At 48.2% G+C, this 26,712-nt stretch overlaps 1 protein-coding gene across 2 annotated transcripts in view; it reads left to right on the plus strand.

Annotated features, from left to right (window-relative positions):
* SAP30BP (SAP30 binding protein) overlaps nucleotides 1-26,712 on the plus strand; it is a gene marked incomplete at both ends in the record, with an annotated part of 46,029 nt that overhangs the window by 3,165 nt on the left and 16,152 nt on the right. Inside the window, 2 exons of one of the 2 annotated variants that reach the window (XM_080712239.1) lie at nucleotides 2,529-2,576; nucleotides 26,313-26,355. In XM_080712239.1, the coding sequence (XP_080568365.1) occupies nucleotides 2,529-2,576; nucleotides 26,313-26,355 (91 nt within the window). The remainder of the gene's footprint in view (nucleotides 1-2,528; nucleotides 2,577-26,312; nucleotides 26,356-26,712) is intronic. The other variant, XM_080712240.1, reaches the window with a different exon arrangement.

Below are 26,712 nucleotides of genomic sequence, written 5' to 3' on the forward strand. Positions count from 1 at the left end.
ATAAAGGATACTTTATCATGTGTCTGAAATTTTTGTTACACCTTGATACATAGATGTTAGCATTAAAATGCCTTCCAAGCCAGATGTGGTGGCCCATGCTTGTAATCCCAGTACTTGGGAGGCTGAGGTTTGCAGCCAGCCTTAGCACTTTAGTGAGGCCCTCCATAACTTAGTGAAATCCTGTTTCAAAATAAAATATAAGCTAGGCATGGTGGTGCTCACTTGTAATCTGTGTCCTTGGAAGGCTGAGACAGGAGGATCCCAGATTCGCAGCCTCAGCTATTTAGTGAGGCCCTCTGCAACTTAGACCCTGTGTTGTTTAGAGGTTTTTTTTTTGGTGGTACTGGGGGTGGAACCCAGGGGCTTTTCTACCTCCAGGCTATCCTCCCAGACCTAATTTATACTTTATTTGGAAACAGGGTCTCACTAAGTTTCTGAGAGCCTCACTCAGTAGCTGGTGCTGGCTTCGAACCTATGGGATCCTCCTGTCTCAGCCTCCCAAGTGCTGGGATTATAAGAGTGCGCCACCATGCCCGGCTTAGACCCTGTTTCAAAAATAAAACAAAATCATAAAATGGGGCTTGTGGTGTAACTCGGAGGTAGAATGCCTCTGGGTTCAATCCCCAGTAACTAACACACAATGCGTGCACATGCACGTGCACACATGCGCGCACACACACACACACACACACACACACACACACACACACTTTCCAAATTAGGGCTGGAATGTAGCTAACTGGTAGTGTGCTTGCCTGGCAGGCCCTGGATTCAGTCCTCAGCAACACACACACAGACACACACACACTTTCCAAACTAAACAGAAATGTATTGTGCTGTCTTGTGTGAGATAGTTTCATGCCTTTAACACCATCCATTAATGTTGATAATGAAGAGTTGATTGAATTATTTGGAAAAGTTTCATGAGGCCAGGTGTGGTGGCACATGCCTGTTGGGAGTCTGAGACAGGAAGATTGCAAATTCAGGACTGGAGAACCCAGCCTCAGCAATGTAGCAAGAGTCTGCAACCTAGAGAGACTGTTTCAAAATAAAAATAAAATAGAGCTAGAAGTGTAACTCGGAGGTAGAAAAACCCTGGGTTTAATCCTCTGTAACACACACACACACACACACACACACACACACACACACACACACACACACACAGACTTGGGTTATAGCTCAGAGGTAGAATGCCCCTCGGTGAATCAGCCCCAGTACCAACAAAAGAAAAGCTTGCTGTTTTCTTGGCTTTTCTCAAGTACATACATACTCCCTTCATATTCATAACTGTTTTCTTTAGTACATTTGCATAATGTGCATTTTTTTAAATGTTCTATTTGTTTTGCTTAGGATTTTCATATTTCAACTTTATTTCATATCTTAGCAAAATCCTTTTATCCAGTCCCAGGATAGGTGATATGAAGTGTGACTGTACTCAGCTGAACTCCATCTCTTGATTATTTAGCTAATGGATTTCATTTTAAGGAAATTATGGAGACTCTCTGCAGCCTTTGACTCACTGCCTCTTTATAAGTTTCAGAATCATTAGTTTGTTCATGTCTCTTAGGTGGTGTTTATAGTAACATCTGGAGTGCGTTGTCATGTTTGAGTTAAAGTGTAGCTTTGTTGAAACAACTTCTCATGACAGTTTCAGATGAAACCAGTTTTTCCTGGGCACTTAGTTAAAGGCTCCCATGCATTGGGAGTTGCAGGTGATCATAGGCTGGTGGACGTAACTAAGTAATAGGGCCCAGCCTCTCTCTGCACCCGATCTTGGGCCTTCCTTGGATCTTGGGCCTTCCTTGCATGGCATAAGTGCTCAGTGGAATGGTGGGTTTGCTCTAGAGAATGTCTTACCCACATGGTGCTCTGACTCAGGCAGGTCTCATTTGGATAGGGAACAAGGCAGGGTAGAATGGGCCGGTGACAGTAATGTGACCGCTCAGCTGGGACCCAGGGAAGGCTGTGGTTGTCTGGTCCTCTTCTCCTCAGTCACTAGCCGTGGCCATGTGGAGGCCTTCTCCCTGTGCTCATGTGAGCGCAGGTGCCACTGGGTTGCGGTGCTGGGTTCAGCACTTTGATGTTGAACGGTGTTATGGTAGGTCCATGTCTGATGTTTGTGGATATGAAAGGCAAAGAAGGGGAGAGAGTTGGCGATCATGGTTTTAAGGAATTCAGTGGAAACACTCTGCCTGTTTTATCCTGTGGCCTGGTCTTATTCTTGTCTGAAGCATACTGCAGCCTCTCTCCGCTTTTTAATGTGACCGTTGCCTTGGGCGTTTTCATGATGTGGATGGTGGCACCAGTGGAGTAACTGCTTACTGTGGGCTGCTGTGGTTTTTTCACCCCTCCCCCAGAACATCTCCTTTTCACCTTTCTCTAGTTCTGGGTCATGTGGTAGGGGAGGGCTTCTTGGTGGGGTGACCCCGCTGTAAATGGGCTGTTTGCTCCAACCTTAGTTATGCATGTGAGACCCCTCAGGCCCGCTCCTTTAAGCTTAATCCTCTAAATTCTTTGTCTTGTAGGAAGATGACGATTCAGAGACTGAAAAACCTGAGGCTGATGACCCACAGGTATTTGGTGCTGGCTGTGGCGGGTGGCTGGTTGTGGACAAGGCATTTTAATGTTGTGGCTCAATTCATTTGTCTGGTCAAGATCTGTCCCACTAGTAACGAACTCTGACCATGTGGACATTTCCTGGGATAAAGCAAACTTTGTATAGAAAGAACCTTGAGACTGTGTAGGAACGAGGAAGTGCTGAGGCGGACTGGCGTTCTAGCCTGGCAGATTGTGCCGGGCCCTAGACCAGAAAGGTAAGAGGCCTGGCTCTCACAGCCCACTCTCGTTCTGTATCCCAAGTGGGGGATCCAGCAGGTGTAGGGCTGCCTACGCACCCAGCTTCTCAGGTCACCTGGAAGTGAAGGAGTGCAACAGGAATTGGCCAGTCTAAATTTTTAATTTAGCCTCGCCCCAGTCCTTTTGTTCTAGGAATACGCCTTCCACTCTGGACAAGCCTTGCCAAATGGTGTTTTTTGAAACAACATAGCCATTTCTCATCCCTCCTGGGAGCAGCTGAGAGTGATTAGCTGAGCAAGAGTCTGTGGTGAAGAGGGGTAAGACCTTGTGCTGGCTAAGTGGCTGTGCCACTCACTATGTCTCGAAAGTGCACCTTTTGAGGCATCATTCTGGGACATTTTGTCTTCTTCAAAGAGAACAAATTCTCTTACTTTAGGTCCTGGGAATAGGGACCAAGTTTTGTAATTAAGAACTGCTTTGAGCTGGGCGTGTGGCACATGCTTGAAATCCCAGTACCTGGGAGGTTGAGACAGTCAGATGGAGATTCAAGGACAGCCCCAGCTATGTGAGGAGACTCTGCAGCCTAGGGAGACATAAAAAATTAAAAGGGCAGGGGGTGTATCTTGGAGGTAGAATGTCCCTAGGTTTAATCCGTAGTACCACTAACAGAAAAAGTACCACTAACAACCAGGCATGGTGGTGCACTCTTGTAATCCCAGTACTTGGGAGGCTGAGACAGAAGGATCACAGGTATGTAGCCAGCCTCCGCTACTTAGTGAGGCCTCCTGCAACCTAGTGAGGCCCTGTTTCAAATAAGGGATAAGGCTGGGCATGGTGGCACATTCTTGTAATCCCAGCACTTGGGAGGCTGAGATAAGAAGATTACTGGTTCAGGGCCAGCCTCAGCTAAAGTAGAGCTGGGGATGTAGCTCTGAGGTAGAATGCCCCTGGGTTCAATCTCAGTACTACAAAAAAAACCCAAAAAAACCAGCAGATGCTTACCTCCAGTTTGTAGAATGGGTATAGTCTTTGCATATGACCTGCGCACATCCTTCCCTATGCTTTAAATAATTTCCAGGTTATTTATAATGTCTAATACAGTGTAAATGCTATGTAAGTAATTGTTACATTATATTATATTTAGGGAAATGTTCAGTACAGACCCAATTTTTTTTTTTCAATTTTTTTTCCAATTTTTATTTATTTTTTATTTTTTTGGTGGTACTGGGGTTCCTGGAAGCCCTTCTACCTCCGGGCTTCACTCCCAGACCTATTTTTACATTTTTATTTTGGAAACGGTCTCCTAAGCCAACGCGCGCGTGATCCTCCTGTCTCTGCCTCCCAAGCGCGGGGATTACAAGCGTGCGCCACCACGCCCGGCTTTTTCAAATATTTTTGATCCATGGTTGGTTGAATCCATACACACAGAATTTACAGCTGCAGAGGGTCAATGGTGTATCTAAAAATATACAGTGAACTGTTCCGTATTTGAGCTGATTCCATGATTCGATACAGCTGTGTGTAGCCATGGATATCTATAAAAGGCTAAGAACACATTTTACCAAAGGAGAAAGTTTGGGCACTAGCAAAAAAGAAAAGAAAATATGAACCCTAAAAATTAAGTATGAACAATCTGGGTGTGGTGGTACACACCTGTAATCTCTACTTGGGAGGCTGAGACAGGAGGATCACAGGTTCAAGGACAGCCTCAGCAAGTAGTGAGACTCCCAGAGGTCTAGCGAGATCCTGTTTCAGAATAAAAAGATAGGGCTGTGGTGTAGCTAAGAGGTAGAATTCCCCTGGGTTCAATCCTTAGTACCACCAAAAAAAAATTTTAAGTATACACTACTTTCTATAAAGAGTGAAGAACCCAAGCCTAAGAATTCACCTAGGCATTCCTGGCAGAAATGTATGGGGCAGACCTGTGGCCTTTTAAAGATGGTTCCAGCTGGGCGTGGTGGCACATGCTTGTAATCCCCGCGCTTGGGAGCCTAAGACAGGAGGATGATCGTACAGGTTCGAAGCCAGCCTCAGCTACTTAGTGAGGCTCTCAGCAACTTAGTGAGACCCTGTTTCCAAATGAAAATATAAAAATAGGTCTGGGAGTATAGCTTGGAGGTAGAAAGCCTCTGGGTTCCACCCCCAATATTACCAAAATTGAGCAGGCCTCAAAAATAAGAACACAAAGTCCAGGGCTCAAAGGAACTTTGTGTGTGTGTGTGTGTGTGTGTGTGTGTGTGTGTGTGTGTACACGTACATGCAGGGGTGCTCTACCACTGAGCTGTGTTCCCCTGCTCCTTTTGTTTTGTTTTGAAACAGGCTCTCACTAAATTGCTGAAGCTGGCCCCCACCTTGTGATCTTCCTGCCTCATCCTTCCAAGTCACTAAGATTCCAGGTGTGCACCTGGATTAGTGCAGAGGGCCTAAGATCCCACTGCTCCCGGCTTCCTTGGATGACTTGAGCTAGTTCTTCTGGAGAGTGAGTGACTGGAGGGATTAGATGGAGCCTGCCAGCTTAGATGTGCTCCTGTCCTCAGTGGCCGCCGGGTGCCATCTGGGAGGTCTTCCTGGCATCCCCAGTGACTAGACGTCGTCTCTAGCACGAGTCTGCTGTGATACTCCCAGCCCTGGCTTCGTCCCCCCTGACCACACAACTGACTTTCAGGTAGCGGCCTATACCTCAAACCAAGAATTTTTTGGCACATTTAGGTTTCATTTTAGAATTTGGGGCTTTAAATTCTAAGCCTTTAATTTTAATATTTCCACCTTAAATATATAAGGTTTCTAACATAGGACAACCCTGTTACAAACATCATATATTTGTTTAGCAAAAGAATTGCTGTCATAACTGTCTTTTCCATTAGGTGGCATTACCTTTATACTTGAACATTTTTGTTCCCCCTCGGTAATGGGGCTGAAACCCAGGGGCATTCTACCTCCGAGCTACACCCTCAGCCCTATTTTTTATTCTTTATTTTGAAGCAGGGTCTCACTGAGTTGCAAAGGGCCTCACTAAGTAGCTGAGGCTGGCCACGAACCACGATCCTCCTATCTCAGCCTCTGGAATGCTGGGATTACAAGCGTGTGCCACTGTGCCTGGCTCTTCTGCAACTTTTTGAGAGCCACATTTATTTATTTACTTGTTTTCTTTGCTGTCCTCCAAACATTTTCGTTTCATTACACAATTAAGATGGAGGATTGAGGCCAGGCATGGTGGCGCATGCTTGTAATCCCAGCGCTTGGGAGGCTGAGACAGGAGGATTGCACAGGTTCAAAGCCAGCCTCGGCTACTTAGTGAGGCTGTCAGCAACTTAGTGAGACCCTGTTTCCAAATAAAGTATAAAATAGGTCTGGGAGTATAGCTCAGAGGTAGAAAAGCCCCTGGGTTCCACCCCCAGTATTAAAATAATAAAATGGAGGATTATGTCAGATATGGTGGCGCATGCTTGTAATCCCAGGACCTAGGAGGCTGAGATAGCAGGATCACAAGTTAATGGCCAGCCTCAGCTACTTAGGCCCTATTTCAAAATAAAGATTAAAAATATAGGGCTGGGGTTATAGCTCAGATGTAGAATGTCCCTGGTTTCAATCCCCAGTACTGAAAGAGAGAGAGAGAAGGAGGGAGGGAGAAAGAGAGAATGAGAATGAAGAGAACTGGACATGGTGGCACATGCTTGTAATCGCAGTACTTGGGAAACTGAGACCGGAGGATCTCCAGTTCATAGCCAGCCTTAGCTACTTAGGCCCTCCACAGTTTAATGAGACCTTGTTTCAGAATTTAAAAAAAAAAAAAAAATAGGGCTAGGGGTAAAGCTCGGAGGTAGATTGCCCCTGGATTCAATCCCTAGTACTGCCAAAAAAAAAAAAAAAAAGAGGATCCAGCCAGGTGTGGAGGTGTGGTAGTATACAACTGTAATCCAAAAAAATACTAGCTAGGTGTGGTGGCATACACTGTAATCCCTACTTGGGAACCTGAGACTGGAGGATAGCCGGTTTGAGGACAGCCTGGCAACGTGCTGAGGTTCTATTTAAGGGGGAGGGGGGGGGCTGGTGTGTATGTTGGAGGTAGTATGCCCCTGAGTTTAATCCCCATTACCAAAAAAAAGCCCCAAAGTAGTAGTAGGTTGGTGATATTAACCCATTAAGTATCAAGTTTTCAATTCTGTGAATTTTTCAATTAAATTTACACAGTTGTAAAGTTGTATATTCAGTGATCAATTTTAAGTTTTCTTTTTGTTTTGTGGTACTAGGGATTGAAACCAGGGGCATTGAACTACTGAGCTACACCCCCAGCCCTATTTTTAAATTTTTATCTTGTTTTGTTTTGTTTTTGGTGGTACTGGGGTTCCTGGAAACCCTTCTACCTCCAGGCTATGCTCCCAGACACCTACTTTTTATATTTTTATTTGGAAACAGGGTCTCTTAAGCCAGCAAGGCTGGCTTTGAACCTGTGCGATTCTCCTGTCTCCGCCTCCCAAGTGCGGGTATTACAAGCGTGCACCACCACTCCAGGCTTAATTTTTATTTTAAAGCAGGGTCTTGTTAGGTTGATGAGAGTGTCACTAATTAAGGCTGTTCTCAAACCTGGGATCCTCCTGTCTCAGCTTCCCAAGTAGTAGGATTACAGATGTGTACCACCACACTCCACCCAATTTTAAGTTTTTATAGGTGTTCCACATCTGGGACCATGAGCCTATATGGGCTAAATAATTATTTGATAACTTTTTTTTTTGGTGGTACTGGGTTTCATGGAAGCCTTTCTACCTCTGGGCTACACACCCAGTACCTATTTTTATACTTTTTTATGTAGAAACAGGGTCTCTTAAGCCAGCGCGGCTGGCTTCGAACCTGCGCGATCCTCCTGTCTCCACCTCCCAAGCGCGGGGATTACAAGCATGTGCCACCACACCCGGCTGATAACTATTTATTATTTTACAAAAGTCTCTAAACCAGGCGTGTTGGAATATTGCTATATTCCCAGTATTTGAGAGGCTGAGAGGAGAATCACTGGTTTGAGAACAGCCTCAGCATTTAGCTCAACTCTCAGCATCCTTACAAGAGCTTCTGAAAATAAAATAGGGTTGGGAGCAGGACACGGTGGCTCACGCTTGTAATCCCAGCATTTGGGAGGCTGAGACAGGAGGATCATGGTTTGCAAACAGTCTCAGCTACTTATGAGGCCCTTTGCAACTTTGAGACTGTTTCAAAATAAAGAAACATAGGGCTGGGGTGTAGCTTGGAGGTAGAATGCCTGGGTTTCACCCCCAGTACTGCAATAAATGAATAAATAAAATAGGCCTGGGGGTGTAATTTAGAGGTAGAAAGCTACTGGGTTCCCCAGTGCGCCCCCCCCCCCACACACACACACACAGAGCTTCTTAAGTTGTTCGCCTTTGGGGATGTTATGCTCAGAGGATCCAGAGTAAGATGCTTCAGTCTGGTTTGGGGGAGACAAGTTAAAGGTCTGAAATAAGACCTAGGTTTAAATTCCAGCTCCAGCTTGGGAATCCTTTTTTTTTGGGGGGGGGGGTACTGGGGTTCCTGGAAACCCTTCTACCTCTGGGCTACACTCCCAGACCTATTTTATATTTTTATTTGGAAACAGGGTCTCTTAAGCCAGCGAGACTGGCTTCGAACCTGCGGGATCCTCCTGTCTCCGCCTCCCAAGCGCGGGGATTACAAGCGTGCGCCACCACGCCCGGCGTATTGGGAACATTTCTTAACCTCAGTTTCTCTCATCTGGAAAATAGGCATCATATTAAAACCTGCCTCATTCGTTTTATAGGGATTAATTTAAGTAAAAGTAAAGTGCTTAATAGCATTGTGTACGATTGTGTGCAGTAGTGCTCCTTGCCAAACACAGCTCCCATTACCTCTGCTCACTGCCCAGGCGGGTCAAACTGTGTCATCAGTCTATTTTGAAACAGTAAAAGCCGGGCGTGGTGGCGCACGCTTGTAATCCCAACCTTTGGGAGGCTGAGACAGGAGGTTCGTGATTCGCGGACAGCCTCAGCTACTTAGTGAGGCCCTTTGCAACTCAGTGAGACCCTGTTTCAAGATAAAGAATAAAACATAGGGCTGGGGTATAGCCCAGAGGTAGAATGCCCCTGAGTTCCATCCCCAATACTGAAAAAAAAGAAAAGAAAAGAAATAGTGAATTCCGTGCGTGCACCTTCTTTCCCCCTCACCCTTCTCTTTCTCCCGTCCTCCCTCCCTCCCTCCCTCTCTCCCTTCCTTCCTTCCTTCCTTTCTTCGTACTGGGAATTGAGCCCAAGGGGCATTCTACTTCCAAGCTACATTCCCAGTCCTATTTTTTTTTGAAGCAGGGTCTCACTAAGTTGCAAAGGGCCTCACTAAGTAGCCGAGGCTGTCTGCAAACCTGCGATCCTGCTGTCTCAGCCTCCCAAATGTTGGGATTAAAGTTTGCACCACCATGTCCAGCTTGTTTTTTATTTTTATTTTGAAACAGGGTCTCAAAGGTTAATAAAAATCTCACTACTTGCTGAGACTGTCCTCGAACCTGTGATCCTCCTGTGTCAGCCTCCCAAGTATTGGAATTACAAGCGTGCGCCAGCATGCCCAGCAGAATTCTGTGCTTTAAATTGAAATGTGCTCAGAGAGAAACAGTTATAAAGGTGACAGGACTTAAAACCAACTTAAAAGGACCTGAAAGAACAAGGGCTTGGGAGGAGCTGTGAGTCACATTCCGATGTTTGGAACCGCTAGGTAGTGGCAAGCAGGCGCGGGATACGTGGTGTATGGAATTACGTGGGAGATGTTGCCTTTGCATAACAAAGAACTTTTCTTCATCTTTGGCCAAAAGTGAGTTGAGCTGCTTCGTGAAATCATGAGCTCGATTTCTGTAGGTTTTTCAGGGGGGAAAAATGTGTGTGTGTGTGTGTGTGTGTGTGTGTGTGTGTGTGTGTGGCACAGGAATTGAATCCAGGGGCATTCTACCTCCAAAACTACAGCCCCTAGCCCTATTTTATTTTTATTTTGAAGCAGAGTCTTGGTAGGTTGAGAGTCTCACTACTTGCTGAGGCTGTTCTCAAACCTACAATCCTCTTATCTCAGCCTCACTGGAATTAGAGTATGCCACCACACCCAGCTTTCATGAAGACAAGTTGTTTTTTTGTTTGTTTGTTTATTTGTTTGTTTGTTTTGTGGGGTGGTAGGTTTTTTTTTCCGGTACTGGGGGGCAAAACCCAGGGACATTGTACTTCCAAGCTACACCCCCAGCCCTGTTTTTTAGTTGTTGTTTTTATTTTTTAACAGGGTTTCATTGAGTGAAGGGCCCTGCTAAGTAGCTGAGGCTGTCTGCGAACTGCAATCCTCCGATTTCAGCCTTCCAAATGCGGGGATTACAAGCGTGTGCCACCACGCCCGGCTTCAGACAAGTTTTTAAGATACCATTTGTTAGGAATGTCCTAAAAGAATTTCATGGTTTGACATGTATAAACCCTCAAGGAGTTCCCCAGGAAACTTCTAGAAAGGACTTAGTCGTGGTGGATAAGCAGAGTTGAGTGTTTTCTAACATTATTATTATTTGCTGACTTAAAAAAAAAGTGCCAGTATTGTGGAAGTTGCCCTAATTTTTATTACTCTGGTGTTTGGGGTTACCTGAGTACAGAGTCTTCCAGTGGGAGTTTGAATAAGAAATGGTAACTCTGTACCTACCTGTGCTTGGAGTCTTTGGTCCTGTCCATCAGCCAGGGTAGCGGGAACAGGGCACTGTGGGTGTTAAGTTTGCCCCAAACCAGAGAAGCAGAAGTCAAGGAAGCAGAACACACTGTCTCTTTCTTCTCTCTCTCTCTCTCTCTCTCTCTCTCTCTCTCTCTCTCCCTCTCTCCCTCTCTCCCTCTCTCCCTCTCTCCCCCTCTCCCCCTCTCCCCCTCTCCCCCTCTCCCTCTCCCTCTCCCTCTCCCTCCCCCCCCTCTCTCTTTCTCTCTCTCTCTCTCTTTCTCTCTCTGTGATAACTGGGGGTTGAACCCAGGGACATTCTACTCCAAGCCCTATTTTGTTATTTTATTTTGAAACAAGGTCTCACTAAGTTGCCGAGGCTGGCCTCAAACCTGTGATCCTCCTATTTCAACCTCTCAAGTACAGAATTCCAGGTGTGTGACACCACTCCTGGCTGTTACCTTATCACTTTCTCTAGCTTCAGGTTTCTGATCTTACCTGTTGAGTAAGCGTCCTGATACATGCTTGACTACTCAACAGAAGGTGGCGCTGCCGTCCTAGAAACAGGCCAGCAGCCGCCTTCCCTCGCTCGGGGCAGGGCGCCTGGTAGCTCCAGTGTTTCTTCCCCCTGCTAGGCTGTGGCGCGTGAGCGTCCCTTTTTGCCACTCTCTTCGGTTCATGTTTTACCTCCGTTGCCCTGGAACGATTTCCCTTGTTACTTTTTTCTCCCCTCCTGCAGTTCCTGTGGACGGAGCTATTTCACTCTGGCCCCAACACACCCTTCCTTTGAAAACAAATGCAGGGATTGATGACCCGGAGCAAGAAAGATGAAGCGGCCTGTTGCCAGCTGGCTGGGAAGAACTGGGATTGCCGGCTCCCTGAGGTCTTGTGGTCCAGGCCCTGCTCTAGGAAGAGAATCCTCTTGGCCTAAGAGCAAGCATCTGTAAAAGCAAAGCAGTGCCTCTGGGTCAGGGAGGTGACAGTGGGTGGGGGGGAAGATGTTCTGGCATTTTTTTGAAAAGGTACATATGTTCCCAGTTAAAGTAAAAGAAAACATGTAAGTTTTTTGTTTTTTTTTTTTTTTTTCTGGGCATGGTGGTGCTGGGCACTTATAATCCTAGTACGTGGGGGGTGAGACAGGAGGATCACAGGTTCACGGGGCCATCCTCTGCAACTTAGTGAGGCCCTTTGCAACCTAATGACACCCTGTTTCAAAATAAAAAAATAGGGTGTAGCTCAGCGGTAGAATGCACCTGGGTTCAATCCCTAGTACCACACACAGAAAAAAGATTATTAGTTTTGTGGGGTTTTTTGTTTATTCGTTTTGTGTGTGTGGGGGGGGTACTGGGGATGGAATCCAGGAGCCTTCTACCTCCAGGCAACACTCCTAAACCTGTATTTTATATTTTGTTTGCAAACAGGGTCTCACTAAATTGCTGAGAACCTATATGGCTGAGGCTGGCTTCGAACCTGCATGATCATCCTGTCTCAGCCTCCTAAGTTTTGGGATTACAAGTGTGTGCCGCCTCGCCTGGCTAGTTTTTGTATTGGGGATTGAACCAGGGACATTCTACCTCTGACCACACCAACTCTTGTTTTTATTTTTTATTTTGAAATAGAGCCTCACTAAGTCTCTGAGGCTGATCTCGAACCTGTGATCCTCCTGTCTCAGCCTCCCAAGTACTGGGATTACAGGCATGTGCCACCATACCTAGCTCACTTTTAAGATTTCTAGGGCCTGAAAATAATGTGAAAAGGGGCCCGGCAGTCAGAAAAGCTGGGTGGTGCCCTGGCTTGGCTTCCCCCGCTGTGGAAGAACAGGTACAGAACTTGTACCCTGCTGTATTTGTGCGGTCAGGGTTGTGATGCCCACTTTGCAAGGTGGCCTTGATAAGGAGAGACTATGTGTGAACATGCTTCTCACAGGATAAAGTGCAGTCATGAGTAGTGCTGTGATTAATGACATGCCCTTCTCCTGCGGATCAGAAATTGGCAGGTCTTCTTGCCACCTGTGATGTCTCAGTAGGCTTTTTTGGTTTTGTTTTGGGTACTGGGGATAGAACCCATGGGCTTTCTACATCTAAGCAGCACTCCAATCCCTGTTATTTTTTATTTTGAAACATGGTTGCTGGGCATGTTAGTGCACGCCTGTAATCTCAGTATTTGGGAGGCTAAGACAGGAGGATCATAGGTTCAAGCCCTGCCTCAGCAGTGTAACCAGATCTTATTAAAAAAAAAAAAAAAAAAAAAAACAAGCCGGGTGTGGTGGCTCACGCTTGTAATCTCAGCATTCAGGAAGCTGAGACCAGAGGATCGTGGTTCGAGGACAGCCTCAGCTACTTAGGCCCTTTGCAACTCAGTGAGACTGGTTTCAAAATAATGAATAAAAAATAGGGCAGGAGGTGTGGCTTAGAGGTTGAATGGCCCTGGGTTCCATCCCAAGACCTGCAAAACAAAATAAAAAACCAGAAAATTAAAAAAAGCTAGGTGGCCGGGCGTGGTGGCGCACGCCTGTAATCCCCGCGCTTGGGAGGCTGAGATAGGAGGATTGCACAGGTTCGAAGCCAGCCTCAGCTACTTAGGCTCTCAGCAACTTAGTGAGACCCTGTTTCCAAATAAAAAATATAAAAATAGGTTTGGGAGTATAGCCCGGAGGTAGAAAGCCCCTGGGTTCTATCCCCAGTACCACCAAAAAAAAAAAAAAAAGAGCTAGGTGTATAGCTTAGAGGTAGAATGCCCCTGGGAAGCCAAGTATGATGATGCATGCTTGTAATCCCAGTACTTGGGAGGCTAAGACAGGAGGATTGCAAATTCACGGCCAACCCTCCGCGATGTAGTGACCTTATTTCAAAATAAAGAATAAAATAGGGCTAGAAGTGTAGCTTGGGAGTAGAATGCCTCTGGGTTCCATTTCCAGTACCACACACCAAAAATGTCTCTGAGGGTCTCCCTAAGTTGCTGAGGCTGGCCTTGAACATGTGACCCTCCTATCTCAGCCTCCTAGGTACTGGAATTATAAGTGTTTGCCCTCTAAGCCTGGCTCGATTCTGTTTCTTAAGTAATTAGCTCTAAACAAGTATTAACTGTCCTCCTAATATGGTCACTGCTTGAAAAAATAATAGACATTTGTGTGGTATCTTACAGATGTTAATTAATGCAGTGCTTCCTATAAAATTTTTAAATATCCTGTGGCTAATTTGTGAATTTGCCACAGTACGATGGGATGGCTTGACACAGTTGGGGAACTGTGACAGCAGATTCTCTTACCATTCAAGGAGGGTGTTACAAGTCTTGGAGGCCTGGCTCAGCCCAGTGAATGGCTCTCTGCCTCCAATGGCCGTCCAGGCCCAGGCTGAGGAAGGGCAGGTTTCTTAGCTGCTGTGTATTATTATGAAGGATATGTATTGGACAGATCTGACTTGATAATTTCCCCACCTTTCCACATCCTTGTCATTATTTCTGGGGTGTGTGTGTGTGTGTGTGTGTTTACTGGAGATTGAACCCAGAGATATTCTGTCTCCGAGCTATACCCCCAGCCCATTTATTCTTCATTTTGAAACAAGGTCTTGTTAGGTTACTGAGAGTCTTACTGAATTGCTGAGGCTTGTCTTGTACCTGTGATCCTCCTGTCTCAGCCTCCCAAGTACAAGGATTACAGGCATGTGCCATCACACCCAGCTTACACTACCACACCCAACCTACTGAGATCTTTTGAAGTATCAGGAGAAAAAATCTGGAAAATGAAAGCTGCCAAAAGAGGTTATTCTCAGAAATTTACTGATAACTCCTGATTTTAGGAAGAACTTTCAGGGGCCTGCCAGGAAGTGCACATGGACAGCCCAACAGGTTGAAATCTTTCATTCTCTTGACCACCTAAGTAATGAGACCGTGGAATTTCTGCAGGGTACGGAACAAAAGGTTTTCCTGTTTGGCTCTGAATGTGCATGCTACACCTCCAGGACTCTGAAGTTTGAAAGGAAGATGTAAAGCTGGGCATGCTGGTGCAGGCCTGTAATCTCAGTACTTGGGAGACTTAGACAGGAGGATCACAGGTTCAAGGACAGCCTTAGCAAGTAGTGAGATTCCCATCAACCTAGTGCGACCCTATGTCAAAATAGAAGTAAAATCAGGCTGAGAGTGTAGCTCAGAGGTAGCCTACTCCTGGGTTCAACCCCCATTACCTCCCACACACATGGAAGATGATAAGACTGTTCATATGTAAACGGCATGGGATTCCAGTGATCTTGATATCAAAGGATACTATTTAAGAAAGCAAGTAGCCGGGCGTGGGGTAGCTGAGACAGGAGGATCACAGTTCATGGACAGCCTCAGCTACTTAGTGACGCCCTTTGTAACTCAGTGATACTCACTTTCAAAATAGAGATTAAAAAATAGGGATAGGGGTGTAGCTCGGAGGTCAAATGCCTTTGGGTTCCATCCCCAGACCCACCAAAAAAAAAAAAAAAATAGGGCTGGGGGTGTAGCTTGGAGATAGAATGCTCCTGGGTTCCACCCCTAGTAACTGTAAAAAAATAAATAAAATAAGCAAAATAAAGAAATAATTGTTATAAGCCAGGCATGGTAGCACATGCTTGCATTCCCAGTACTTGGGAGGCTGAGTCAGAAGGGAGGCTGAGTCAGAAGGATCACAGCCAGCCTCAATTGCCAGCCTCAGCAACTTAGCAAGGCTTTCCTCAACTTAGACCCTATTTCAAAATAGGGCTGGAGTTGGGGTAGCTCGAAAGCCCCTGGATTCAATTCTCAGTACTGAAAAAAAAAAGTTACATCTCAAACTTGTATAAGAAATTTTTAATTTTCTAAATATCTAAATGGAGAATGAGTTTTTATTTAAAAAAAAAAAATGTTGAGACACCAGCGTTTGTTCTTATGACACCAACATTAGCACCACACTTTTTTTTTCCGGTACTGGAGATGGATGGAACCCAGAGGCATTGTACCTCCGAGCTACACCCCATTCCTATATTTTAGTCTTTTTTTTTTTTTTTTTTTTTTTGGTGGTACTGGGGGTGGAACTCAGAGGCTTTCTACCTCCAGGCTATACTCCCAGACCTTTTTTATATTTTATTTGGAAACAGGGTCTCACTAAGTTGCTGAGAGCCTCACTAAGTAGCTGAGGCTGGCTTCGTACCTGTGCGATCCTCCTGTCTCAGCCTCCCAAGCACGGGGATGACAAGCGTGCGCCACCACGCCTGGCTTGTCTTTTTATTTTTTGAAATGGGGTCTCACTGAGTTGCAAAGGGTCTTGCTAAGTAGCTGAGGCTGTCCACGAACCAGGATCTCCTGGTCTCCACCTTCTGAATGCTGGGATTACAAGCGTGAGCCACCACGCCCAGCTGTCCCACGCTTTTTCACACCAAATCCCTCGTACTCATATTTTCTTCGTGTAGAGTAAATCCAGAATTAGTACATTATAGTAGTTAAACCTGGATATCAAGTAAAGGAAATTTATACTATATAAACAGTTTTTGCTTTTTTTTTTTTTTTGGTACTGGGGATTGAACCCAGGGGCCTTCTACCTTCAGGCTATACACCCCAACCCCGTTTTTTTATTTGGAAACAGGGTTTCGCTGGTTTGCTCAGGCTCGTGCTACATTGCTGACGCTGCCCTTGAACCTGCTACCTCCCGGTCTCAGCCGCCTAAGTTCTGGGATTGTAGGCATTCACCACCGCATCCAGTGTCTATGATTTTTTTTTCTTTTTTTTTTTTTTTTCTTTTTTCTTTCCGGTACCGGGGATGGAACCCAGGGCATTCTACCTCTGAGCTACACCTTCAGCCCTATTTTTTATTCTTTATTTTGAAACAAGGTCTCACTGAGTTGCAAAGGGCCTCATTAAGTAGATGAGGCTGTCTGTGAACCGCAGTCTTCCTGTCTTAGCCTCCCAAATGCTGGGATTACAGGCGTGCACCACCATATTTTTATAGTTGGTAATTGAGTCCGTGCTGTTCATGCAGTTTCTCTGCAGTAAGATTCTCTGTTGGACGGGAAACCTGCTGTTTCTTTTAACGTAGATCAAGTCAAAGGAAATAACTCATCTTTTGAAGCTCTAGCGCTCCTTGGAAGGCTACGTGGGTGTGTTCATACCAGACGAGGGGAGAGCTTAGTCTTCAGAAATGATGACTTTTCTTCTGTGAGTCCCCAGGAAGTCTGTAGCCCAAGGAGGCTGGCAGCACCCACTGTGTGTATGTGACTAAGTTTTCAGGACCAGCCCTTCCGTTCCATCCACTCAGATAGCACTCACCAGCTCAGGTTTCCCCTGACCTCATAGCCAGAGGATAATAAATCTGGCCGCCTTCCCCTTAGTCCAGGTTAACACCTGCTCCATCTGCCACCTGCTAGTCATTTCTCCTTGCTCTGTGATGTTGGCTGTCCAGTGTCTAACAAGAACAGTTACTGTTTGCAGCCTCTGGGCTCAGTGGAAGAGGGGAGAAGTCGGGAAGCCAGATAGCTGGGCTTTGGGGTCCTAAAGACTCGGGCTTGAATTTCAGCCTGGCCCCTCCGTCCTGTTTTAGAGTCCTGCCAGCCCCTGGGTTCTGTTTCCCGTAGCCCAGGATACTTGAGTGCGCAGAGCCGGGGTGGTCCTTGCCTGAGGGTGGTCCTTGATTGAGGCTGTTTTGTGAGCTATGTGTTCTTCTCACTGGAAATTGTAATGTGACCTTTGAACTGTCATGAATACCCATGCCTGCCTACCTAGTGTCTGGCATATCCCCATCTCAGCAGGAAGAATGGTCTTTTTTTTATGAAGCTTGTCCTCCTCGGTGCTAGGGCTGCCTTACAGACAGACCTGGGGGACATGAACTTTCTGGAAGTTCTTGGAGGAGGTATGCTTGGGAGAGCCCCGCCCAGGCCGGGGTCTAGGGGTCTGCATGGTGGCCATCTGAATGGTGGCAGAAATAAGAGGCTGAGGGACGGGCCTCGCAGGGCCTCCTGCTGCCCAGAGGGAGAGAACAGCCGCTCTTCCTTGCTCCTCTCCCTGGTTCCTCCACACTGCCAGAGGGCTCCCAGAGGCCCCACCCGCCCGCTCCCCCAGTCCTGCAGCCCCAGGAGCCACTGCCTGCCTGGTCTGCCCTGCAGTGAGCCGGCAAGCCCCGACAAGCCTCTTCCCTTTGGGGCCAGATGCCGTGGATTGCTAAGCAAGGTGTGGCTGGGCCCCTCCTTCCCCAGCTGGGACTCATCTTTTTGAAATTATATGATGCAGAAAACTGCTTGTCCTTAGGGATCCAGATCTTCCCACCTTCCTTCACTGTTTTAAACCATGTCCTTTGAAGTGGGGTGTGGTTTCAGAATCCAGTGGGATTTTTCTCATTCTGCCTCCAAGCTACACCCCCAGTCCTCTTTTTCGTCTTTTATTTTGAACCGGGCTCACTGAGTTGCAGAGTCTCACTAAGTAGCTTAGGCTGGCCAAGAACCCGCGATCCTCCTGTCTCAGCCTCCCACGTGCTGGGATTACAAGTGTGCGCCACCACGCCGGCCAACAACTGGCATTTCTCCTGGCTCTCAGGGTAATGAATCCCTGGCAGTTTGCATTTATCTGCTCCTGACTTTCAGGGAACCCCGCTCTGTTTGCCCTGGTGTTAATCTGACACCTTAGGGTCGCCTGACCTCTCAGAAGGAGTGCTTTTGTGATGGGTTGGGGTAGGGGCTAGAGTTGTGTCTCACAGTCCTCACTTGGCCGTCTTCAGCACACAGCTTTCTCTTTTGTCATTATGCTCCAAGATCTCCACTCTAATGCCTACCGGCTGGTAGCCTACAACCATGTTCTTTTGGGAAGCCTTGGGGAAAGAAGTGTGGCCTGACCTCAGCACTGAGGCCTGACTCAGGTCCCTGGTGTGAGGCCGCCTCTGTGCCCAGACACCCACTGCTGAGTTGGGGTGGGAAAGGGAAGGAGAGGCTCCCCTGATCATCTACGACTTTTTGAAATCTTTATCTTTTTTTTTTTTTTTTGCAGTACTAGGGGTTGAACACGGGCATTTTACCTCCAAGCTACAACTTCAGCCCTATTTTTCATTATTTATCTCTTTTTTCATAGTACTGGGGATGGAACCCAGGGGAATTCGACCTCCAGGCTACACTTCTAGTGCTATTTTATTCTTTTATTTTGAAATAGGGTTTCACTAAGTTGCTGAGGCTGTCTATGAACTGCAATCTTCCTGTCTCAGCCTCCCAAGTCCTGGGATTACAAGCCTATGCCACCACGCCTGGATATTATTCATCTTGAAACAGGGTCTCACTAAATTGCAGAGGGCCTCACTAGTTGAGGCTGGTCATGAACCTGCAGTCCTCCTGTCAGCCTCCCGAGCGTGCACCACCACCATCTCCAGCTCCTCTATGACTTTCAAGAAACAAAATCCTCATTCGGGAGGCTGAGACAGGATCGGGGACAGCCTCAGCTACTTTGTAACTCATTGAGACCCTGTTGCAAAAATAAAGAATGAAAAATAGGGCTGGGGGTGTAGCTCAAAGGTAGAATGCCCCTGGGTTTCATCCCCAGCACTGCAAAAAAAAAAAAAAAAAAAAAAAAAGGAAAGAAAGAAAGGAAACAATCCTCAGATGCAGGACTCTTTCTCTGAAATCACCTACACTCTGTCTCAGGGGTATGCTTTCTCTTTTATAATAAAGGTCTTACTCTCCTGCTCATTACAAAAACAAATAAGAATCCTCATGACTTGGATCAGATGTAAATGTCTCTTGGAATAACAGGTAACAACTCTCCCTTTTGGAAATGGCTCCAAGCCAGGCGTCTGCATTTACCCTGAAGTCTGGTTGTTTGCAGCACACATAGTGGCTGTGCCTGCCCGACAGCCGGGCTGGGCCACATCAGTTTGGTTCTAACCAGATTTTCAGATAGAGAAAGAGGCCACCACCACCACCTTTCCTTCAGTGTACAAGGCCAGCTCTAAAATCTGTCTTGGCAGACTCCTGTGCAACCCTCCTGTAGGACCTTCCGTGGCCCTGGCTGGAGGAGCCGAGCCTTCCTGTCAGTGAGCTGTCTGGAGCAGAGGCGACTCCAGCGCACCCACAGCAGCCCCACCAGCTTCCGCCCATTTTTCTGATAAGTGCAGCGTTTCCAGCCCCGGGCAGGCAGTGTGCCATGGCAGTGGCCCAGCCCTGGCCCACAGGATACAACGAAAGGAAATGTGCTGGCGGTGGGCTTTCTCCAGAACTCTCCTGCGGGTGAGGCCGCATCTGACCACCGCGGGCAGTGTCCCCACGCAGCCCTGGACTCCGATTCGCTGAGGCCCCGGCCTGTGCACACCTCTCCTTCCACACCCTCAGCCACGGTTTCTTTGTCGGGACTGGGACTGACAGAGCAATTTAGAATCGCTGCTTTCTCGGTGACCAGAATTGACTGATGTTCACCTCAGAAAACCTTGTTTTGAACCAGATGTGGTGGCACATACTTGTAATCCCAGTACTTGGGAGGCTGAGACAGGAGGTTACAAGTTCAAGGCCAGCCTCGCAGTTAGTGAGACCCTGTTTCAAAATAAAAAGGGTTGGCAGTGTAGCTTGGAGGTAGAATTCCCCTGGGTTCAATCCCCAGTACTAAAGAAGAAGAAGAAGAAAACCTTGTTTTGACTGACACTTTAATGCCCAAGAAGACTTCCTGGGAATGGCATAACCATCCTTCCAAAGAGCAGTATTGTCTGAGTTCAGAACCTGATTTCCTGGGGCTGTTTGAAAATTAAATGAGACCATTAATTGAAGAGCTTAACGTGAAGCGTAGTTATTTCCCTAGGTTGAGTTTTGATGTGTATTGCCAGAGCTTGGCCTGTCGCCTGTGATGTGACAAATCCTCGAGAAGTCATTTTGCCAGCGAACCATACAACAGTTCGGTCTTTTTGTTGTTTCCTGTGGCTCCTCATTTGTTCTGAGGTGGAGGCTCTGTGTCCTGTTTTAAAGCCCCTGGGCACAGTCCACCTCAGTTTCCCAAGTCACGTAGACTACAGGCATGCGCCACAGTGCCTGGCTTAGTTTTGTCTCTGTGTCTTGGATTTAGGAGCATTAGGCCCTCAATATGGCCAGGAGGACAACACGAAGAAGGGCAAAGAACTAGGTTGAATTTTTTCTTTTAATTTAGACTCGGTGCTCCTCCCCTCCTTCTCCCTTCCCCAGCCAGCCCTTTATTACAAGACTGATCCCTTTATTAACTTGATCTGCTGCCTCTTCTGATGTTTTTAGAGGATCCATCGTTGAAACTGACTGGAATTGATTAGGTTTGGAGGTTGCTGCACGATAGTGGAAAGTAGCTATGTAGCCCTGCACTAAAGAAAAACTGATTTTAGAGAGAGCCCCTGCCTGGTATGGGCCAGCACTGACTGGACAGTTGGCCAGCGCCGAGCGTGGCGGGGTGTCCTCACTGGCCGGTGGGTGGCAGTGAAGCTCCCTCGGGCTGAGATTTGGGGTCTGAGTAGGGTTCACAGGACCTGAGTGGGAGGGGGGCAGGTATTGAGAGACCTGGCATGGAGACAAGGAGAGGACTCACTGCAGGCCATCATGGAATTCATTTCTGAGCAGATCCCTTGTGTATTAAATGAGCATTAGGGCCCGGTAAGTATGTGGCTGTCACGGGCTTGGTTGGCATTAGTTTACCAGTCTGCCTCCCTACCTGCCAGATTACACTGTCCAACTGAAAGCACCGTCTGTAGCACGCTGGTTCCGAGGCTGCCCTGTGCCCTGCGCAGCGTATTTTTTGTGCCTAATGCTCCTACAGATGGGAAGAAAACATGACTTGTATTGGCAGAATCCAGATGGGAGAGGCTGCTGGCGCGGTGACTCATGTGTCTGAAGCTTTGATATGCCTGTGGGATCGGTTCTAGGGAGTATCGATGAAGCCTGCTTGCTGTGAATAAACCTCCATTCTCAGTATCAGGACCTGCTATTTCTCTGCTAAGTAAATCCTGCCAGCTCAAACGGCAGCTCCCAGCTTCTTGAATCCATATTGTTCTAACTTCCTTCCTCCGCCTCCATTGGTGGCGGGCTTTTGTTTCTCGTGGGAGAACCACTCTGCCGGTTCTGTACTTTCTGAGAACAGGGGCTGGCCGCTGACCTGTAGCCACAGCTAGCATGTTTGGTTCTGTTCTTGCTTGGTGTTGCACTGTCAGGGATGGAATCCAGGGCCTCCCAGGCAAGGCAAGAGCCCTGAGCTGCAGCCTCAGCCCAGCTGGTACCTTCATACAGGTTTGGGGCACAATTTCAGAAACCAAACTGGCAAGTTCAGGCACTGTTTTCCTGCTGCCGCAGCCAGCTCGTACCTCACTCTTGGGACTTAAGGCTCGGGAGGACGGGGAGGGCCGTGCAGGCAGAAGAGGCTGCAGGCTCGGGGTTTGTTCTGTGCCGTTTCCAGTGTCTTCCTTGCACCCGACTGTAATCGGAGTGAAGGGCTTTCCTGTCTTCTCCCCTGGGAGCCCTTTGCTTGCCCCTTTCCCCGGGTCTAGGTGAGGACCCCCAGCCTCTGCTGGGGTGTGCTGCCGCCCTCGTGTCTCTGGGCTGTGGTTCCAGGCCTCCTGGCTGATGCACACCCCTGTCTGGTAAACAGATCTCCAGGCTGAGTTCACTACTTTGACCAGCTGGAAGCCAGAGGGATGGATGGACTGCACAAGTCGAGACAGGCGTCTCCTGTGCGTTTTGAAACACAGCTTTGGGGAGAGGAAGAGAACAGTAGTTTCTTGTTGCTTTTTATTCTTGTCTTCATAACTCCTCCCTTCCCCTTCCCCCCTTCAGGGGCACGGTGAGACTCCTAGAGCTGCTCCTTGCCCTGCCCACAGTGACTGGTGTGACTCTTTCTTACATCTTCTGACCTCTCTTTTGTGTGTGTGGTACGGGGGGTGGGGGGGGTGGAACCCAGGGACAGTCTACCTCCAAAGCTGCACCCTCAGCCCTATTTTATTTTTATTTTGAAATAGTCTCACTAGGTTGACGAGAGTCTCACTACTTGCCGAAGCTGTGCTCCTGGGATCCTCCTGTTGCAGCCTCCCAAGTACTAAGATTACAAGTGTGCACACCACACCCAGCTTAGCTCCGCCATTTATACTTGATCGTGCCAGGTTCAGTGGCACACAGTGGGATACTTGGGGAACTGAGACAGGAGGATCACAGTTTGTGGCTAGCCTCAGCAGCTTAGTGAGACCCTGTTTCAAAATTTAAAAATAAAAAATGGAACCGGGCCTGGCGTGGTGGTGCATGCTTGTAATTCCAGTACTTGGGAGGCTGGAACAGGAGGATCCGGGTTCACGGCCAGCCTCAGCTACTTAGTGAGGCCCTCTGCAGCAGCTTAGTGAGACCCTGTTTCAAAATAAAGAATAAAATCAGGCTGGGGATATAGCTCAGAGGTAATATGCCCCCTGGGTTCAATCTTCAGTACCGCCAAAAAAAAAAAAAAAAAAGGAGCCGGGTGTGTTGGTGCATACTTGTAATCCCAGTGCATACTTGTAATCCCAGTACTTGGGAGGTTGAGACAGGAGGATTCCATGTTCACATCCAGCCTCAGCTAATTAGTGAGGCCCTCTGCAACTTAGTGGGACCTTGTTTCAAAATAAAGAGTTAAAAATAGGGATGGAGCCGGGTGTGGTGGTGCACGCTTGTAATCCCCGCACTTGGGAGGCTGAGAAAGGAGGATCGCACGGGTTCAAAGCCAGCCTCAGCTACTTAGTGAGGCTCTCAGCAACTTAGTGAGACCCTATTTTCAAATAAAGTATAAAATAGGTCTGGGAGTATAACCCAGAGGTAGAAAGCCTCAGGGTTCCACCCCCAGTACCACCAAAAAAAAAAAAGAGGGGGGATGGAGGTATAGCTCAGAGGTAAAATACTGCAAAAAAGGGAGGATGGGGTATTAACTTAGAAGTAAAATGCTCCTGGGTTCAATCCCCAATATTCTCCCTACCCACCCACCCCCCAAAAAAAACACTTTATGTTTGTTTTACTTTTTTTTTTTTTTTAATTTGGAAGCAAGGTCTCTTCAGCCAGCATGGCTGGCTTCAAACCTGTGCGAGTGCAGGGATTATAAGCATGCGCCACCACACCCGGCATTATGTTTTTCTTTTAATGGTACAGCTCACTTTGTGGTAGTTATCATGCATGCTTGTTTTCATACTGAATTCCTAGTACCTGGCGTGATGGCTAGAGGGTGTCCCTCTGGGTTTTGGTTTTAGTGTGACATGACCCCACCCCAGTTCTGTCCTCCCTGCCACTGGACGCAGATGTCCTTAGGAAGCCATATTGCCACTGTCAGGATAGAGGCTGTTTTCATTGTGTAAAACATGCTTCAGTGGATGGGTGTGAGCGGCTCTGAAAAGTGTCTTTGGGGTACTCATCACCGTCGTCAGTGGTCCCCTTCCTGCCCAGCACTCCTCAGTGTGGTCGAAGTCCAGACCAGTCTTCAGTGAAAACCAGATGATGCTATGGTTCTGAACCTCTCACTCCTCACGTCCAGGGCAGGTGTGCAGCGAGGCTGCTTTGGACAGTGGGCACTCACTGTAGGAGCCAGAGAGCTTGGGTTGCCACCCTCAGGAGCAGCGTGGTGTGGTGGCACCAGGACTCAGCAGGCACACACCCAGTGTGTTGCTCTCAAGGTAGAATTGCCATGCAGGATAAGGCCTGGCCAGCAAGAGACAGAGATTCCCATTGTGGACCCCCCAGAGCCTTTCTGGGCCCTCAGAGTTGTGCAGGATCAATTATGAGTTTGGCTTTTGGATTCTTTTAAGACGGGCGAATCTTACTGTGCTTGGAGTTAGATGCTTGGTCCTTTTGGTCGGCACCGGAAGTTGGAGGGTCTGTGGAACCAGCCTGTACTGTGGTAGTTGGCTGGGCCTGTTTCGTGGATGCAGAGGCGTTTGGATTGAAGAAGAGCTCAGGGTGCTCTCTGGCACACCCCATTCTTTTTGTCCTCACAGGATAGAAAAGCAAAGACTAGACTGGCTGGCAAGTTGACACTGCCTGGTTTATCTTTTTCTTTTGTTCAGCATATAGAAGCTATAAAGCAAATGACCAAAAGAAGGGAAAAATATACTTCTTGTCTGTGACCTTTGACCCATCATATCTTCTCTTCCAGAGGTGTGACTAAACAGCCAGGCCTTGGTGAGATGCAGAATCCCCCTTCAGCACCACACGCACCCTGCACCTTCCATGTCCAGGGTCACAAAGGCCACAAGCCGTGGGAGGCCTCTGGCCTCTTCCCTACCCCAGGGCCCTTCAAGTCCTGAGTGTTCTTCACTCTGGAGACACAGGGTTAGAATCCCAGTGGCTCTGGGGCCTCCTGCTGCAGCACTGCGGTTTTGCTCATGAAGGAGTGCTGGCGGGGTACAGACCTTGGGAAAGGGTCTGGGTTCCTAAGAACTTGTAGGTCAGTTCTCCTGTGACCAGCCAGCTGGCTAAGGGGAAGTCGGATGTACAGACGATTTCTCCCCACAGTGAGCGCCCAGAAAGCTAACCACTAGGGAGAATGTAAGGGCACTTTACAGTCCCACGTTTTGTTACTGACGCCTTTTAATACTGGTTTCTTCAGAATCACTGCTACAAAGGGATTGTTGTTGGCCCCCTGAGAGATGGCGGTCTCTGTAAAGCAGTTGATTTATGACTCCAACCTGAACTTGACGTGGCAGCCCTCCAGGCCCGCCTCCTGGCCCTCTCCCCTGGCCCAGTCCAAGCCTCCTCTTTACCCGCCGATTGGCAGGGGGCGGGGGCCTAGAGGGACAGGTTGCTAGGCAGCCCGGCATCAACATTGTGCCCTTGCAAATTGTAATGAATAGCTGCAGTGTTGAGGAGAGAGGGGATTTCAGCCCGACTCCTAATCAGGAGGGACTTTTTGGGGAAGGGAAGGGGACTAGAACTTGCAGGTGTTGGCGTGGGGCCCTCCTCCACCTCCCCGCTCTGAGCTCTGCAGAGTGGTGCAGGTGTGCCCCCCTCCCCCCCACCTTTGCATGTGGAGATGTGGAGATCTTGTTGCGGGGCTGTCACTCTTATCTCCTCCCTAAGCAGAGGGTCAGGCCCTGCCATCTGACCTCTGCGGCTTTCTGTGAGCTCGGCTCTTGCTGGTTTTGATCAGTAGCTTGTAGAGGTGCCTGAGATCACTGGTCTTACTGGCTGGAGGGCAACAGGTGTGTTCTTGCCATTTTGTCTTAGACAAAAGAGGAAGGGAGAGGCTTCCCTGCTGTGCCAGAAGCCCGTTAAGTGAGGTTTAGGCCTTCTCAGGATTCATTGGTTAGATGAAGCATTTACCCTGAGAGGCCCTTACACGTATGTTTCTGTAGGATGTGTGGAGGTAACTGTTGTGAGGCTGTGTTTGCATTAAGTATTTGGGAAGCTTTTTGAGAATATAAAGCCAGTGTGAACAGCTAAGAGGCTGCTTTGAGCTGGGGCCTTTTCTGGCCTCATTTGGTCAATTACTAAAGGCATGCCATATGCATGTTCTGGGTACCATGAGCTTCCTTTTATCATGATAAAGACTCCCCCCTCAGCTGTGTGCGTGTGTGCATGTGTGTTCATGCGTGTGCATGCATGCACTCCGCTGCAGGCCAGGTAACGAGTCCTACAGGTGGCCAGTGCAGGATCGCTGCTGCATGGGCCGTCCTTGGCGTCAATCAGAACTGGTCCCTTCTGGAGGCGGCGGAAGAGGGCAGGTGTGGAGCTCCAGGACATCCCGCTGCCGTGATGGGGGAGAAGGGACAGGCGCTCTGGGGCTCCAGGGCCCCAGGCACTGCTCGCCGATGGTCACTGCAGTGCTTCTCCCTCCTTCCTTTCCTTCGTGAACCCCAGGCCACAGTGAGGAGAGCGCCCGGGCCCAGGAGGCTGGTCTTACTCCATGTTTCTCTTTTGCAGGACAGCACAGAAGTCGAGAAGCGAGACCCTCAGGAGTTAGTCGGTGAGTACCCGGGAGCCCCAGACAAGCTGCCTCGCACAGCGAGTACCCGGGAGCCCCAGACAAGCTGCCTCGCACAGCAGCCTCCACTCTTTGGGCTTCTCTCTGCTGTGCGCGTCCCCCTTAATACTCCTTCTGGGCCTTTGGCATTTCCTAGGGTGCCTGGGTGGAACCCCCACAGAACAATTCTTCTTTGAAAATGGCATTCATGGGTATTTTGCTGGACTCTGGTCAGTTGCCAGTGTTGTCGAGAGGGAGCGGGGCCTTTAGCTGGGCACTCGTCTTGGCCTTCGTTTCATCCCCTCGAGCCCTGGCCCATTTTGGGTCTTTGTCCCAATCCCACCCCAACCCCACCGCCGC

Source organism: Muscardinus avellanarius (assembly GCF_963383645.1).
Source record: "Muscardinus avellanarius genome assembly, chromosome: 16".
In the NCBI taxonomy this organism is placed as follows: Eukaryota; Metazoa; Chordata; class Mammalia; order Rodentia; family Gliridae; genus Muscardinus; species Muscardinus avellanarius.